At 52.1% G+C, this 17,198-nt stretch overlaps 1 protein-coding gene across 13 annotated transcripts in view; it reads left to right on the top strand.

Moving 5' to 3' along the window:
• The window catches only part of LOC111146150 (Ral GEF with PH domain and SH3 binding motif 1), a 275,084-nt gene that overhangs the window by 217,292 nt on the left and 40,594 nt on the right, over positions 1-17,198 (top strand). For all 13 annotated transcript variants that reach the window (XM_022501573.1, XM_022501576.1, XM_022501574.1 and 10 more), the window contains 3 exons: positions 5,628-5,765; positions 8,062-8,155; positions 12,520-12,587. In XM_022501573.1, the coding sequence (XP_022357281.1) occupies positions 5,628-5,765; positions 8,062-8,155; positions 12,520-12,587 (300 nt within the window). The remainder of the gene's footprint in view (positions 1-5,627; positions 5,766-8,061; positions 8,156-12,519; positions 12,588-17,198) is intronic.

Here is a 17,198-nt window from a genome sequence, read left to right on the forward strand (position 1 = left end):
CACAGGGTGTCACCAAGCCCTGTGTGGGGTGCAGAAGGAGGGGGCAGAGCAGAAATATGTTCTGGGGAGCTGTCCATCTCAGAGTAGGTCAGTCTGCAGGTGGGCAAGCCACGGGGGCAGATGGCAGCTGCCAGAAGCATCCTCTGGGAATGGGGGCAGGACACAGTGTGGGCAGCTGGGACCCTCATCCCTGTGCCGGCCAAGGACTCCCAGTCCCCAGCCCTGAGCATGGCTCTCTGCCCCCAGGTTTTGGAGTTAGACGGGCCTGAATTTAAATCCTGATGGCGGGCTTGCAAGCTGTACGATCTTAGACAAGTCACTTTTCCTTTCTGAGCTTTCAACTGGGAAGCTGAGTACCTTCAATGCCGGTCGCCGTGAGGGTGCGGTGGTACGGGCAAGGCCGGCCTTTCCTGCCACAGAGCATGGCTGATATCAGTACAGCTGTTTCCCACCACACATCTGCACCTCTCAGCCTAGCCCTGGACTCTGGCGCGGCTCAGCCCTGTGGCAGCCAGGGCCGGTGGCTGGTCCGATTACTGTCCATCTTAACAAGGCCATTAACACAGCCTCGTCTGCTGCAGGAACTGTGTTAGTAGGATAGGAGCTGAGGCATCCCAGCTGTGCTGTCCCCGTCCAGACAGATTCTCCCAGCACTGGCCTGCTGAGGTGGGTGGCCGCCATGTGGTCGGCATCTGGGCGCCATCCACGGTTATGGCAAATCCAGACGGGTGCATCCCTCCCATGGGCGGCCCGACGTTCTTCCGAGTGGGGCCTGGCCGTGGAGGCAGTTTCAGGCTCCGCTTCTTGGGCACCTCAGTGGTCCAGGCCCCGGGCCAGGAGACTCCTCAGGACCTCCTTCAATACCCCCAGTCCCAGTCAAGAAACTGGGGCCCTGGGAGGTGAAAAGGACTTGCCTGAGGCCACCCAGCTGGTGAGTGGCAAGGCCAGGGTTCCAAGTCTCCCAGCTCCAAGCCCCACACTCTCCCACTGACGCCACTGCTGCTTGTCTTGTGGCAGAGCTGGCAGGGCCTTCAGGCCTGGGTGGGCCCAGTGACGATGGGACCGGGGACAGATAGGCCACGCTGAGTGCCAGAGAGGCAGAGGGGAGGAGATGGAAGATGTGGCCGGGAGGGGCAGTCACAGTGTGGTGGTGAGCCTTCACGGGGAGTGTTGATCCCACAGGGAGAGCCATAGCCTGGGTACCTCCGGGTCTAGCTGTGCCCCCTTCTTGCCTCACTGGCTGCCGGGCACCAGAAGATCTGACTGGGGTAAACGAAGGCCTGACAACACAGCGGGACAGACCTATGTTCAAATCCTGCCTCAGCCATTTCTCCCATTGCGTGGCCTCAGACAGGTTGAAGCAACTCTCTTGGCTTCAGTTTCTTCTTCTGTAAAAATAGAGGTAAAACCTCTCTGGTAGCTGTGTTACTGTTATTACTGTTATGATCCCATAATCTGGGCAGAGCTCTTAGTTTAGGACCTGGTACATAGTAAGTGCTTGGTTTTGTTGTTATTATTTACTTAAATACTAAATTAATTTTACTAAAAATTAAATTTTGGGGGGAAAGGGGTGGGAGATACAAGCATCAGGTTATGGAATGAATAAGTCACGGGAATAAAAGGCCCAGCATGAGGGATATAGTCGATGATACTGTGCTAGCGTCGTGTGGTGACAGATGGCAGCTACACGTGTGGTGAGCAGGGCATGACGTATAAACCTGGGAGTCACTGTGTTGTACACCTGAAACTAATGTAACATTGTGTGTCCGCTACACTTCACATTAAAAAAGTGATTAAAAAAATAAAATAAAAAAGTGATTAAAAAAATAAAATAAATACTAAATTCTATATACCTTTATGGAAATATTAGTTCTTTATTTTACTATTATCATCACTTGACTCTCAGTGTCTGTGTCTTCAGCTACAAAACAAGGGTAGTAATGCACTTGGGAAGTACTTACAAGAAGTTGTGGGGCTCACATAAAATCTGCCTTTTCCATGCATCCTTCATTCAGCTAATGTTTGCCAGACAGCTCCTGCGTGCTCTCTTCCAGCTGCCGGGGACTGAGCTCTGGAGCACGACCCACTTCCTGCTCTGATGAGTCTTAAGTCTGATGAGGGAATCAGACGTTAAATACATGAATGATACAATGAAGTATTGTGTTGCCCTTGTGGTGAGCACTAGCTGTACGAGGGGCTTGAGAACAGCGCTGGCACGGGACAAGTGGGAGGTGACTCTGCTTATGATTTCATTACAGTTTAGGCTTTTAAATACTTCCAGTTATGGGCTAATAACAGTGCTGAAAAGATTTCCCTGGATTTGCACAGTATTAACTGTAAAAGATTTGCTCCCTTTGGGGCGGTTTTTGTTGTGGGGCTGAAAGGATGTTTAGATGGAGTATCTGTCCAGGCATTACCAAGGCCCAGGTTGCTGGGAACAGGCCTTTCTGGGGAGGCCCCCCATCCCCCAGTGCTCAGTGTGTCACAGTGTACTCTCAGGGGAGTAGACAGGTGTTGGAGTCAGTGTATTTTGTGGAGGGGTAATGAACACTCTGACAGTGGAATTAGTTCTGCTGGCGTAGTGAGCTCCCTGTGCTCCCTGGGGTGCAAGTGAGCACCGGGGGATGGAAATGGTGTGCCACCCCTTAGAGGAGAGCCTCTCCTGGCCTCCCGTTGCATAACCAGGGACCTGAGAAGAAGCAAAGGGGCCAGCTTCAGTCCTCCCAGGGCAGCACAGAACAAGCCTTCCAGGCTGAGGGTGTCATTTGAGAAAAGCCAACTCCCCATGTGTTTCTGAGGGCCAGTGAGTGGGTCGGAACACAGGCGCTGGAGCCAGACAGACCTGGGCTCCAATCCCACGCACCCACTGTGAGGCCTAGATAGGTTTCTTAATCTCTCTGAGCTTTCATTTTCTCCTCCACACTCAGGGGTTGATGGCAGAGTCACATGGGTAAAGAGGGAAGTTCCCAGCTTGTGGAGCTTCCAGGAGCCCCCGTTCTCCAGCCCCCTTCCCTTATCCTGCTCCGCACATCTCTGCTTCTGGCTGAGCCTTCATTCTGCCGCTCTGTCGGCTCGGTTCCATTCTGCACGGGGTTTGCAGCTAGAACAGAGGTGCCACGTGTCCCCTGTCCCGGTCACCTCATGCTCAGCCCCAGAGGCTCCTTTTTGTTGTGGTTGAAGCAGTAATGGGATTTTCAGGATTGCCTTTGCTGAATCCTTGGAGAGGTAACTGAATTACATTTTTGAGAAGGGAGAGGAAAAACAAGATCCAAGGAGAGAATCCATTTGTGGATTTCAACCCACCAAACTTGGAGCTTCCACAAGGGAAATTATTTCTAATTATTAAAATTTTGGAAACATGGTGCCACTAGAAAGAAAGGAAGTAGAAATGGCTCCAATTAGAAGTGCTAGCATATGTTTCTGTGATTTAATGGTTTCCCGTAACAATGTGTAGTTATTTTTAAAGCAGACGAATGACTCACGGTATCCAGCACCAGCGGTCCCTGGTGATGGCAGGAAGTTTGTGCTCTGGGGAGGCAGGCTTGAGTTCGACTCCCACCTCCATCATTTACCAGCTGTGTGGCCTGGAACATGTTATGCATCCCCTCTGCATTTCCTCTTTCTCCTTTATAAAATGAGTTGTTGTAAGGATTAATAAGATAATGCATGTATGAGTCAGTGCAGTGATAGTCCATCCATGCAAAAAATCCCACAACTTTTATGTTAAATACCTGCTTAACAGTATTTGTCATAATTCTTAGTAGTTTAATAAACTTTTAAGGCTATCAATTTTCCTCTGAGTACCACTTTGGTCAAATCTCATACATTTGGATACATAGTGTTCTCACCGATGTTATCTTTAAATAGTTTTTTGTTTTACATTTTTTGCTTTTTCTTTGACCTAAGAGATGTTTGTGGGTGTATGTGTGTTTTCTTTTTTTTTAATTTTTTAAATTAACATATAATGTATTATTTGCACCAGGGGTACAAATCATCAGGCTTTGTAAATCGTCAGGCTTATACACTTCATAGCACTCACCATAGCACATACCTTCCCCAATGTCCATAACCCAACCACCGCATCCCTACCCCCTCTCCCCCCAGCAACCCTCAGTTTGTTTTGTGAGATTAAGAGTCTCTTATGGTTTGTCTCCCTCCCGATCCCATCTTGTTTCATTTTTTTCCTTTCCTACCTCCCAAACCCCCCACTTTGCCTCTCAAATTCCTCATATCAGGGAGATCATGTGATAATTGTCTTTCTCTGATTGTGTATGTGTGTTTTCTAATCAGTTAGAATTTTTTCTATATTTATTGCTAAATCCTAGGTGTAATATAGTAAGGTCAAAGAATGTGGGTAATACAGCATTTACTTTTTGGAACTTACTGAGCATTTCTTGATGGTCTAATATATAACCAGTTTTTGTAAGTATTCGATGGATATTTGAAAAGAGATATTTTCATTTATATAACACCAAGCTTGTTAGTTTCATTACTCAGTATTCATATATGCACAGGTATGTACATATATCTGTATATGCGTGTATTTTTTTGTAGGTAGACATGCACGCACACAGCTGCATACATGTGAGCATGCAGAAGTGTGTGCGCATGTGCGCGCGCACACACACACACACACACACACACACACATTCTGGAAGAGACATGCCAAAGGCTCCTTCTATGATTGTGGTTTCGTTGAACTCACTTCATTTCTGGCAGTTTTTTGCTTTGTGTATTTTGATGCAGTGTTGCTTTGCGTATTTTGATGCAGTGTTGCTTTGCGTGTAGCAATTTGATCCTCTTAATCAGCTGTGCTTTTCATTAGTATCAGTCCTCCTCTCTGCCTTGTGCAGTGTTTTCTGCCTTGAGTTCTGCTTTCTATTGTTCCTCCTGCTCAGCTCACCAGTATCATAGATGTAGTGGCAGTCCTCATGGAGGGCTGCTGGGACAGCATCCCATCTGGTGTCCATGCACACCTGTGGAGAGCCAGGGGTGTGGATCATGCTGCACACTCAGTCCTCCTCTCCCATCGCTGGCTGAGTCCCAGTTGGGCTGATGCCAGGAGGCTGTGCTGAGGTTCACCACTGGCAGGTCGTAACCATGTTTTCCTATCACGCGTTTCTTTCTTTTCTAAGCGCCCTCAAGAAAATTCTCTATCTAGCCTTAACTCTTTGTACCAAGGACTGTTGCTTTTAAAAAAAATTTTTTTTTGTCTCTTAGTTAATTTATTATTTTGGTGTGTGTGTGTGTGTGTAGATAGAAAAATAGACACATAGTTAAGTGAATAAGTAGAAAAGTGAATTCAGTCCAAAGGGGTATTGTCCTGAATATGACACCTTAGATCTATCCAATGCCATCGGTTGGTAAAAACCCTTGTAGCTGGAGAGTGTATTAACTAGAAATGCTAAAGTCTTGCCAGCATGCATTTTGGTTGTCACACAGATGCCTGGTTGCAGTGGAGCCGTCTATGTGAGAAATTAGTCGGGATTGGGAGTGAAGTCAGAATAGTATCTCGGTTTTCCATAAGTCACACTTTATACCTTCTAGTACAGTAGTGCTGTTTTGTGCTATCTTGTTCTGATTCAGGACGAATGCCCACCATTACTAAATACCTTCTTTAATTTCAGGGATCTATCTTCTGGATTTAATCTACATTGATTCTGCATATCCTGCCTCAGGCAGCATCATGGAAAACGAACAAAGATCCAATCAGATGAACAATATTCTCCGAATAATCGCTGATTTACAAGTTTCCTGCAGCTACGGTTAGTACCCTGCTTGCTGGAATTGTAAATCTTACATCACTGAAATTTGGATTTAGCATCTGATCAGTGAGAAAGCTCTAGAAAACTCTAGAAAGCTCTAGAAAACTCTAGTATCTTGAGCATCTAACATGCGCTAGACCCTTTTCCCACAGGCTTAATCCTCAAAGACTATGAAAACTAGTTGTTCCCATCTCTCTGTTACAGACAAAGAGACTGAGGCTCAAAATAGTTCAGTTGCTTGTCTGAGATCATCTGGGTAGTGGTAGGGCCCAGATCTTTCTGGCTCCCAGGTCATTCATCCATGAAGAGCTTTGTGGGCAGCCTCTGGGTATCTCTCCTCCGAGAGGATTCAGAGACCTGGGTCCCTCTGTGTTGTGGTTCCACCACGTCCAGTGGCCTCTGGGTCCTCTAGTGGACTCTACATCTGACTGGCAGATGCAAGAGGAGAAGAATCATACAAGAGTAGGGTTTATGGACCAGATTTGTACATGGTGCTCATCAGTTCTGCTGCAGCAGGGCAGGGCTAGGAAATATAATCCAGCTGTGGGCCTAGTGGAAAAAGGGAGATGACTTGGTACATTCTGGCCAGGCTCTGCTATACATGACTGGATCCAAAGTGTGACCAGTTGTCAGAGATGAAGCAGAGGAACAGAGAAGCCAGAACGCTGCGCTAGTTGGGCCGTCCATGCGGATGTCGATTACACCCAGGATGACAGTGGACTCGGGTGTGGGATGCACCTGTGAGCCAGGTGTCCAGGTCCCCCAGGAAGGGGCAAGAATGACCAGAGCGCCAGTCGGGAGGAGTCAGCCGTGAAGAGGGGTATTGGGTGGTAGAGCTGCAGGATTGTGCCTCTGCGGGGCAGGGTTTTCATAAGTGGGTAGAGGGATAAAAGTTTGGAAGCAGCCAAGGGGGACAGGAAGGAAACCAACCCCACCTACAGTACACAGGGCAGGAGAAAACTAAGAGCCTCCATTTGGGAAGGCCACAGGGAAGCCAGGGTGGGGTTCTGCGGGGCGGGCTTGCTGAAGCAAAAGGTCCCGTCCAAACCCCTCCACAGGCACTTCCAGATCAGCTGTCCTGGCTGGAGGAGCAGCGAGGGGTCCAGACTCCCCGTACAGTCCTCCCCCGCGTAGGCTCTCTCCGTTCACAAGTGCATCAGCACCGGCTGTCCCGCCGGCCTGCAGGCCGATTACACACACAGCTTTGGGGTCAGACGGACTCGGGCCCAAATCTCAGCTCTGCCACCTGAAAAGTCACTCCCTTCTCTCTAAGTGCGAGGTTTTCTCATCGGCGGAGTGGAGACATAAGGCGTGCAGAGCCCTCGGCACATTCCCACATTTCACTAGAGCTCAGGAACTCCTAGTACGACTGTCACCCTCATTGACCTACACCTTCTCAGACATCATCAACTTCGGGAAGCAATGTCATCAGCCCCAGGACAAGAGCACTGAGGCTCTAGAGAAGCAGAACGAACCTGTTCCAAACCTTGCAGCCAAGAGGCAGAGCCATCAGGGGCTCCTCACAGCAGCTGGACGCCCATCCCCAAGAGTGGGGGGCCCTCCCCACCCCCTTTCTCCTCCTTCACAGCCTCCTTTACTGCCTCCACCTCTTCCCTCAACCTGTTCTGTTCTGTCCCACCCCTGGAGGAATGGCAGAGAGGACCCTGGAGGATGTTCGAACCCCTTGGAGCGTGGTGACCATGAAGGACTGCAGAGGGCACCTGGGGAAAAGGGGGGTTGTGACGTGGCAGAGGCATCCGGTGACGGGGTCGAAACCTGGCTTGGCCCCATCTCGATGATCTGATCTTTGCCAGTTGCCACAGTTGCCATAGTTTCTTTCTCTGTGCAACAGACATAGTATTTCCCCCAAATGAGGCAGATGTGACAGTTAAAGCAGATGCCTTCTGGAAACCACCTGGTACCTAGCTTGGCACAAAACAGGTGCCCAGGTGTCTAGGCCCCAGGAGGGAGCAGCTCCAGACCACGGGCCAGACTCAAAAGCTGTGCTGGGACCAGGGTCGGACCTCTGCCCTGGGTTGATGGGGTTTGTCAGTTCATCTCGCATTCTTGTCATGCAGGGGGTTGGGAGGCTTCCCAGCTGCCCCAAGGCACACCTGTGTTAGGGGACAGACACCCGGCTCCGGTCTGTGATAGAGGCCTTTCTCTCCCAGCCAAGGACCGGTGGTGACTTCGGGGTATGTGGGGTCGGGGAGGGGGCAGCATGCACCAGCAATTCCTACACTTGCCCTGTGGGGTGGGGAGAGACTGACGCTGTGGGTTCTGTCGTGTCCTGCAGATCACCTCACCACCCTGCCCCACGTGCAGAAATACCTGAAGTCCGTGCGCTACATCGAGGAGCTCCAGAAGTTTGTGGAAGACGACAACTACAAGTGAGTGGCCGTCCTCGCGCAGCCCCTTGGGACCCGTGAGTGGCCGCCTGCAGGGCAGGTGACCCAGCGCGTGGGAGCACTGCGGCCCCAGCCGCCCAGGCCCCATAGATCTGAGGAAATTGTTCTGTCAGCTTCTCGGCCTGGCTTTCCCACGTTGCATGGGTAGCATGAACATGGACTCCACGGCTGTGTGTGACGCAGGCTTTGTGCCCGGGTCCTCACAAGTGACTACCCCTCCACCGCTGCTCATAGCGTTGAGCGGAAGGAAGGGCAGCTCTCTAGCCACGCTGCAGGCTGACAGCTCTCCGGGAGCCTGTTTCGGGGATGAGGCGGCTCCCTGTGGCCCCAGTGTTCTGCAGGACTGTCGCCGTCCGGCCCTGGCTGTGGCCTCATCTGCATCCCATGCAGCCCTTTGGAGTTGACTCTGTTCCCACGAAGACCCCTGTGGGCCCTTTGTCCTCATCTTCCCTTCACCCCGCTCTGGCTTTCAGCTGGTTCTTCATTTGTGACACCCGGGAATTTACCCAGTACTTCCGTGTGTTTAGAGGGAGAAGGAAGATTTTTCAGATCAACTCTGTCTGCCACATTGCTCGGACATCCTCTTGGCTCATTTTGAGCTTGAGGCCGCTAAGAGTCTCAGTACTTTTTGTATGACCTGCTATCGAGGCGGATCTCAGCCGTCTTGTAACTGATCATTTCCCCCTAAATGTCAACTTTATGTGTATTCTTTCAAATCTCGTCTTATTGGCTGCTTCCGGGGACCATGTTCCTTTGAGTCCCATTATCCAATATATATATATTTTTCATCTCTTCCAGCTTTGTATCGAAAATTTGACCAGTTTGATTACTTGGTCTTCGTCAAAACACTGAAAATTGTAGGGAACTGTGGCCACTAGTGACAGCCCCGGTCACTCCGGATGTGCTCCACATCTGGCCATGTCTGCAGTCGTGGTTCTCTGCCCTCGCGGTGAATCAGAGTCACCTGCGAAGCCTTATAACCATCTGTATGTTCATGGTAGAGCCTGGGCATTTGTATTTTTTCAAAGTTCCCTGGGTGGTTCTAATAATTAGCCATCTCTGGGAGCACAGACATAAAGTCTTTAGTTGTTATTATATAATATTTTGTTAGAGCAGAGTATCATATGAAATTGTGATCTATTGCATAACAATAACAACAACAGACGAAGGCCAGAGATTACCACTGAAATTATGTTTGCCACAAATTAAGCTCATTTTACTTACAAAGCATTTGCTGTTCCTGAAAAGAGTACCCCAGAGTGTGAAATTATTCCCTCTTAGGTTCTGGGATCATATTTTCCATTCATGTGCCTGTAGTACAATTAAAGAGACAGCAGTTTTTCATTAACACTAATATCCTTTAAGGAGAAAAATAGTCTATAAATATTTCTGACCGTGAGATAATCCTTGGACAAGCTGCAGGTCATGAGTAATTACTCCTTCCATCCTGAAGGGCATTGAACACCCCCTGTGCTTACTGCTAACCAGCCAGCCTGGATTTCACAAAAGCCCTTTGTTGTGGTCCAAGTGGGCAAACCAAGGGAAGAAGCCTGCACTCTTCCCTGGCAGGGGCTGGACCATGGACGGGGTCCCTCCCCAGGGAGGCCCCAGCTCTGAGTGACACAGGACATGCAGGGCTTGTGATTCTGCTTGAGGAACCCATGCTCCGTGGCCCAACTTATGTCCTGAGCCTTGTTCCCCACCCAGAAGGACGAGGTGGCTTCATTATCTCCTGATGATGGAGCATTTCTGACACCCTGCCCCCATCTGCTTGGGAGACCCTGTGCCACGCGGGGCCCAAACAGTGCTTCTTTTTCTCTACTCTTTGCCCATTTTATCTTAGTCAAGAAAAATTACCCAAATTACTACCACTTAGAAAGCATGACCTTTAGCATTAAGTGAACATAATTTGGGACATTTTTAATGCATAGGAAGTGTATAGAGACACAGAGAAGGATGGACAGATGGTCGGATGGAATGATAGAACTAATTAAAATTGGATCATGCAACACTTGCTATTTTTAATTGAAAGTATTTTAATTTAACCAGAAAAAGAAAGGGAAATAAAATGTAAAGAATTAGCTGCTCCTTAAATAAATATTTCTTCAGCACAATTACAATTACAATTTCCTAAGAGAGTCTCCTAAGATTACTAAGAGCGGTCGGGAAAAACACGAAGAGGTCTGAGCCGGTGAGTCCTGTTTTAACCGGGTCCCCACCGTGTGCAGGGTCGGTTGGCCAGTTGTGAAAGATGAGAACGTCAGCCGTCTTCCTCGCGTTCAACTCCCCTTCACCATCTTCCAGTCTTCTGTTAGTCGTGTTATTATTACTGCACAGTCCAAGTCATAACATACACATTATGTTCGGGAACCATAATTCCTACTGATTTAGTGTTTTTAAACAGATTCAATTCTTACCACCTGTGTTCCTCCACAGCTTTTCCATTCCTGGAGTCTTTATTTTAATGACTCTCTTACTTAGCTGGATTTCCCCGTGAGGCAGGTTTTCACAAGTCCTGCATGCTCTGATGTCCCTCGTGAAAACATCCACATGTGACGGGGCCTCGCCTCACAGGCCCGCACGCCTCTGGCCTCTCCCCCAGCACTTGCACTTGGAGGCCCGGCTCCCGTTGCCTTCGGACACTGGCTGCCGGTGTAGGGAAGTCTGAGCCAGTCTGATCCTTTCCTCTTGTCCGTGACTTGCTTTATCTGCCTGGTGGGTAAAGGATGCCTTGAAGTTCAAAGGCACAAGAGGAATGGTTCAGAGTGGAGTGTTCTGTACCAGATTTCCCTGGAACCTGGCATGCCCTTTCTTCATTTCGGAGGGATTCTTTGGGTGATCTTTGACTTCTTCTGTACCATTTCTTGGCTTTCCTCTTTCAGGGATTCCAGGCAGCCATATGTTGGGGGCTGTCTACCTTCCATGTCCCCTAGCTTTTCCTAGTGGCTATAATCTCTGTCTTTTCCTCACAGACACTGGGACCATCTGTCTTTACTTAGATACTCATCTGATCCTTGATTGGTCCCCTAGGACCCCAGTCTCCCTTTCCATCTTACTCCTTTGTGTCATCATCTCATTTTTCAGGTCTTGCTTTTATTCAACCCATGGGGGGGGGGGGTCACACTTGGGGAGATTTCCTTGTATCCCTTGGGGCTGCCTCCTGGGCTGAGTAATCTAGGCAATGCTTGATTCCTTTCTTTTTCCTTCTTTGTGTGAGAAGATGTTTGCTAGGTTGCCATACCATTTCTTTTTGTCTTGCTCCCATTTGAGAAGCTCCATCTGGATATTCCATGGCTCCAATGCAGGGAGGTGACATCTGACCCTGCTTCCATATGTGTGAGGTGGGCTGGCTTTTCCTCCTGCCATGCTGTGAGGTCAGGGTGCTTTGTCTCTCCCTTCTTCTCTAGCCTGGGGGAACACAGGGCTCGGGCTCCAAGGAGGCAGGGAGCAGTCGGTGTGTTTTAGATATGGGGGCTCTATTAAAAGGCCTGTATCAGGGTCTCCCCCACCTCGTTGGAGGCTGTATCCCATTCCAGAAAGGGGCACCTTTGGGAAAGATGATTTGGGTTTCAAATCACCCCCTCAGTGGAACCTTCATTTCTGCCAGAGTACCACCATGTTGTCCACTCCTTTCATGTGTTTCTTGCCAACATCTGGTGCCACTCTGAAGAGGGAGAGGTAGGGACTCCTGCTCAGATGTACCGAGACACCTCAGAGGGCAGGATACTGGAGCCCAGCTGTCACACCTCTTGGTCAGACTCCACAATCCTCTTTTTCTCTCCTTGGCTACAAGTTTCTGAAGTTCATGGCTTCAGCTCAGCCCCTTTTCTTATTGACTTGCAGCTGGTAAGTTCTATTCCTAAGGCTTTATAATTTGTTGGGAGAAGGGGAGTCTGCCATCTGGCTTCACTCCACCATTTTCATCCAGAGGTTCTTAATCAGTACTTAAAATAATAATAATGATAATACTTAGGTGCCAGTCCTCCTAACGAGTCCATGGTCTTGCCTCTCTGCGGCATCCGAGAAGGGGGTGCACTGTAACGATTGAAAACCCTGATTTCAGGTCAGACAGTCCTGGGTTGGATTGTGTGCCCTGCTACTTGCTAGCCCATGAATTTGGGGAGCTATTTAACGTTGCTACTGTTTCCTCATCTGGTAGGTAGGGACGATAAACGTACCGAGTCCCCAGGCTTGTCTTGAGATCTAGAACAGACCCCAAGGGGCTCCTGGGCTCCGAGGCTCTAGCTCTTAGCAGCAGTCCTGTCTCCCGACTCCAGACACACATGTGATCAGTCCCCTGTGATACACCAGAGCCCCTCTGATTGCATGAATATCTTTGTTTCCAGACTGTCACTCCGAATTGAACCCGGAAGCAGCTCTCCGAGACTGGTCTCTTCCAAGGAAGATCTCGCAGGTACTATAGCCACCTCGAGTGGGGACACACCCACTAATGGCCCGGGCCGGGGCTGGCCCTGACCGTGGCATCAAGGGCACAGTTGAGTGGCAGGCTGCCAGACTCCATGGACCTAGCAGCCCTTGCACACCAACCTTCCAGGCTCCTAATCCACGGGGCCCCTCTGGGCTACCTCTGGGCTGGGGTTCCCTCAAAGAGCCTGGGACCAAACAGCCCCAAGAGAAGCCAGGTCAGAACCGCAGGCTGGGAACATGCACAGGGCAGAGAAAACTTCTCCGAGTCACGTAGGCCCTTAGCATTGGTCCTGCTGCCTGGGCTCGGATTGATGTGACCTGGAGGCGAGCGGCACGGGATGCCTGGGGACGTGGTGCCTCCAGACATGGGCGGCTCACCCACCTGGAACATCAGCTTTACTCACACATTTGGGACACACAGAGTGTCCCTAGTGATTAAGGGGGCTGGGGACAGGGTTCCCATCAGAGGGACATAGGTAATAGCAGCAGGATTCTAAAGCAGCTGCTGTGGGCCAGAGAAGGAACGGTAGCAAACACTAACCATTCAGGACTTTCTTCAGCAGATTGATGCCAAAATTCTGGAGCAGAGTGGGCTCCGATCAAAAGCGTTCTGCCCTTGAGTCTCCTTCAAATTAGTTTGAGTAAGAGGCCTCTGCCGCCTTACCTGGCTAATGTGCCTTAGAGGGATAAGCCAAGTCTCTGGCCTTCCCCACGTGCCAAGAAGTCCCCACAGTCACTCTTTCTACCTTCCGGACGGTGCCAGAGGATGCATCTCCTAGTGCCCCTTCCTGCTGCGGGCTTCCATTACCTCTGCCCCTGCCGCGTCGGGCCGTTCCCACTTCCCTCTCCCCGCACGCAGGAGCCACTGAGCAGGGAGGGATGGGGGGTGCCGCTATGAGCCAGGCACTTACAGTGAGCCAGGGACCCAGGGGGACGAGGCAGAGACCTGTCCACGGGGAGCTTAGGCTTTAGCAGGGAGACAGGCAGCAAGGCCCTGAGGGGGCCAGCACGGCGCAGGAAGAGAGATGGCAGAGGGAAGGGCTTAGCCTTGGCTTTCGGGGCCAGCTCTGCCTCTCTCTAGTGACTCTCTCCATCCACAGGCCAAACTTAAGCCTCATCTCTGCCTGAGAGAAGCAGGGCCTCTGGAAAGTTCCTCAGCCAGGACCCTTGCATATGCCTTGAATGCCTTTCCCTCCTGTTTCCATGGTTGGCTCTTACTCATCATTCTCAACTCAGAGAGACTTTATTTCAGCTCTTTGTTTCGTTATGACACCCCCATTTGTAATTATTCTCTTTTTCTGGTCACTGGGCCTCACTTAGTTGAGGCCCTCATCCCAGCGGATGAGCCTCCAGCATCCGGCATAAGGCTTGTGCTCGATGGACGCTTGGGCCTCCCGGGGTTCATGGGCCAATGGGTGAAAGGAAGGACCGGGCTGAGGCTCCGGGTGGGCCTTTCGCGCACACTGGCCTGGAGCGCAAGCGGGGTGTGACGGCTGGAGCCTCATCGCAGAGCCCCAGAGAGCCTCCTCCTCCCTGCTGCCGTGCACACCGCCTGCAGCCCAGGCCCGCTCCTCTGCCGGCCTTGCCTCCCGAGTCTCAGCCATTCGGCAAGTCTGGGGGCTGCCTGTTACCAGGCCAGATGGCAGCAGAGGCCTCCCCCTCCCTCTAGGCATCTGTCTGACCCCGAAGGTCCCTTCACTTGACCAGCACCTGCCTCACTCCCTCCTTCCTGAGGAAGAGACCAGGGCCCCCCGCTGCCCCCAGGCCAGCTCTGCATTGAGCACCACCAGCTCCTCCTGCTAGGCTGGAGCCTGTGGGCCAGCAGCCAGGCTCGGGATACTAACCTCTGCTCATTGGGGGCCTCAGGAACTGACCCCCTCACTGAGCCCTGGGCAGGAAAGGAGGAGCTGTACTGACTTTTGACCCCTGCCTAGGATGGAAACGGGGCCTGGGAGCCAGGACCCAGCCCCTGGCCCAGCCTCCTCTGGGTCTGCCAGACTTTCCTGTTTTAGCCACTGTCCCCTCCATCGGCTCTGCCGTTTATTAGCCGTGGGAGGTCAGAACCCAGCAAGTTAACTAACTGCCAGCTTCGGTCAGAATCCCGGCAGCAAAGAGAATTCCTCCCCCACACTTGCCCCGGCTCACACGAAGAGACTTTAATGAAGCTGAAATGGGTAAAGCGTAGTGAGGCGCCGGCCCCCTCGGCTGAGGGACCTGGAAAGGAGAAAGTGTCACCAACTCCGTGATTCCTGAGCTGAGGAGGACTCGGCGACCGAGGGAGCAAACAGAACAGTCGATGTACCCGCCAGGCCTCAGTTTCTCCATTGGTAAAGTGCGCCTCATAATGCTTCCCTCCCACGGCTGTTGTGGGAATTTGTTCAGACCCCGTGTGTGAGACAGTCCAGTGCCGGACACACACAGCCTCTCACCGAGTGTGTCTTTGCTAGGATGCTGTCGTTGTCGTCAGTGTTGACTGTGCCTCCGTCACGGATCAGCCTTCAGCTGTTCGTGAAACGTCACCGCCTCAGGTGCTTTTCCTGCCACCAGACCCCCCTGCCCCGTCCCCGCCCAGGTCAGGCCCCCGCTGCACCAGGGTTGGCAGACTCTGGCCCACATCCAGCCCACCCCTGTTTTCGTGTTGGAGCACGCCACACCCATCCGTTGACATATTGTCTGTGTCTGCTTTCCGTGACAGTGGCAGAGTTGAGTGGTTGGGACAAAGACCCTATGGCCTCCAAAGCCTAAAATATTCACCATCTGGCTTTCTGCAGAAACTCTGCCAGCCCAGCGTTGTACACTCTTGTGGAGCTGGTCTTTCTCCGCAGCCCTTCCCCGTGGGGATCAGAGTGTTACCTGTGCACATTTGCCCCCGTCTGCCTTCCCCCCAGCGTAAGGACCCCGTCCGGCGTCCCCAGGGCCTGGCACATAGGGGCCCTGGGGAAATAGCCGCACCGGCCCGGCCTCTGAGCCCCTGGCCCGAGCCTTCAGGCACTGGGCTCTGGGAGGCAGCTCCAGGGCTGCGGACTGCTGACTCCACACTCCCGGGGAAGTGCTGAGGCAGCACTTTTCACACAGTGGTGCGAGCCCAGCTCACAGGAGTGTTTTCCACCAGTTTTCCAAAGCCCTGGCTCCCGCCCGGGAAGCAGGATGTTAAGGTTTTCATTGATCACCAGAGGGCCCGGGAGTGTCTGGAAGGCTTCCGACGTGCTCAGTGGTCCTGGCTTCCCACCCGCAGCCTCGAAGCGTCTCCAAGGACAGAGAGGCGGGCGCTGCTGCAGCGTGGGGCGGCCGAGGGGTCCTGTGGAGGGCGGGACCAGAGGGGCAGCTCCCGGGAGGCCTTCCCCCATCTGGCAATCAGACCGGGCTGCGTGGCAGGAGCCCGGCCGGGCCCAGGGACAGGAATGTGCCTCTTGCAGTCCCAGGAATGGGAAGAACGCAGCCTCCCTCAGCTCCTTGGGATGGGGGTTTAAGCTACAGCTCCAGGGTCTCTTTCCAGCAGTCAGGCACCCGCCCCCACACCTGCCAAGGAGAGGACCCGAGATGCCTTCATGAGTTCATGCACTCAGGACATCCGGGGCCTGCTGTGCCAGGCCCTCGCCCTGAGCCAGCTACCCAGGGAACAAGGCAGAGACCTGCCCACACGGAGCTTAGGCTTCAGCAGGGAGACAGGCAGCAAAAGCCAGGAGGCGTGGCACAGGAAGGAGCCAGAGGAGGCCAGTGTGAGCACGACCAAGATGGTCGGTGGGCTCCTTGACCCTTCCATGCGGCTGTGCCCACTTCTCTCACCAGCTCGCCTGCCTCAGGCGCTGAGACCTGCTGACCCAGCCCTGAGAGCAGCTGGGACTTGGGTCTCTCAGAGGCCTTGGTTAATGTCAATGTGGTCCCGGGCTGAGGCTGTGCCCTTCATGTCTGTGAGAGCCCCTGTGCCCCACAGAGAGCTGCCAACTCTCCACCCTGCGGAGTGACCGCGCCGGCAGCTCCGCACCAACAAATAGCCTGTGAGAACGGAAACGGAGAGACCTTCTCGGTTTCTGGGCTGTGGAGGCGAGAGGGCCAGGAATGCCACGTTTTCAACCCCCCCATATGTAATGTTTCGTTTATATAAATGAACTAATATTTTCCTGGAGAGCAAAAATCATAAAGAACGTTGACCCCCAGAGAGGGCAAGTCATGTTTGTGTGTGCCTTGGAACCGATGAAGACATTTCCAGATTCTGTTAGCCCGCCTCTGTGTGGCTGGACCAGCTGACAGGTTTTCTCTCAGAAGTCCTTGGCAGCAGAGCAAGGCCATGGAAAATCTCAGCTGGGCCTCAGGTTTCTGCGCTCGTACCTTCGGACCTGCTCTCCACATGCTTCTGTGTATTTCTGGTCTTACTACCTTTTGGGGGAAAGCCCTGCTTTGGAGTCAGACCTGAGTTCATGGCATGGCTCAGGCACTTCTTAGGTGTGGGGCCTGGGGCCATCAGCTTACTCCCTCCGAGCCTCGGTTTTCTTGTCGGTGACACGGCCATAGGACTAAATACTTCACGTGGTCTTACTTCCTGGGACTGCTGGCTCATGGCCCACATGGGGCAGTCTCTGGTGCTATCCTCATGGAG

Source organism: Enhydra lutris, unplaced genomic scaffold (genome assembly GCF_002288905.1).
Source record: "Enhydra lutris kenyoni isolate GAN:26980312 unplaced genomic scaffold, ASM228890v2 scaffoldscaffold13, whole genome shotgun sequence".
NCBI lineage: Eukaryota > Metazoa > Chordata > Mammalia > Carnivora > Mustelidae > Enhydra > Enhydra lutris.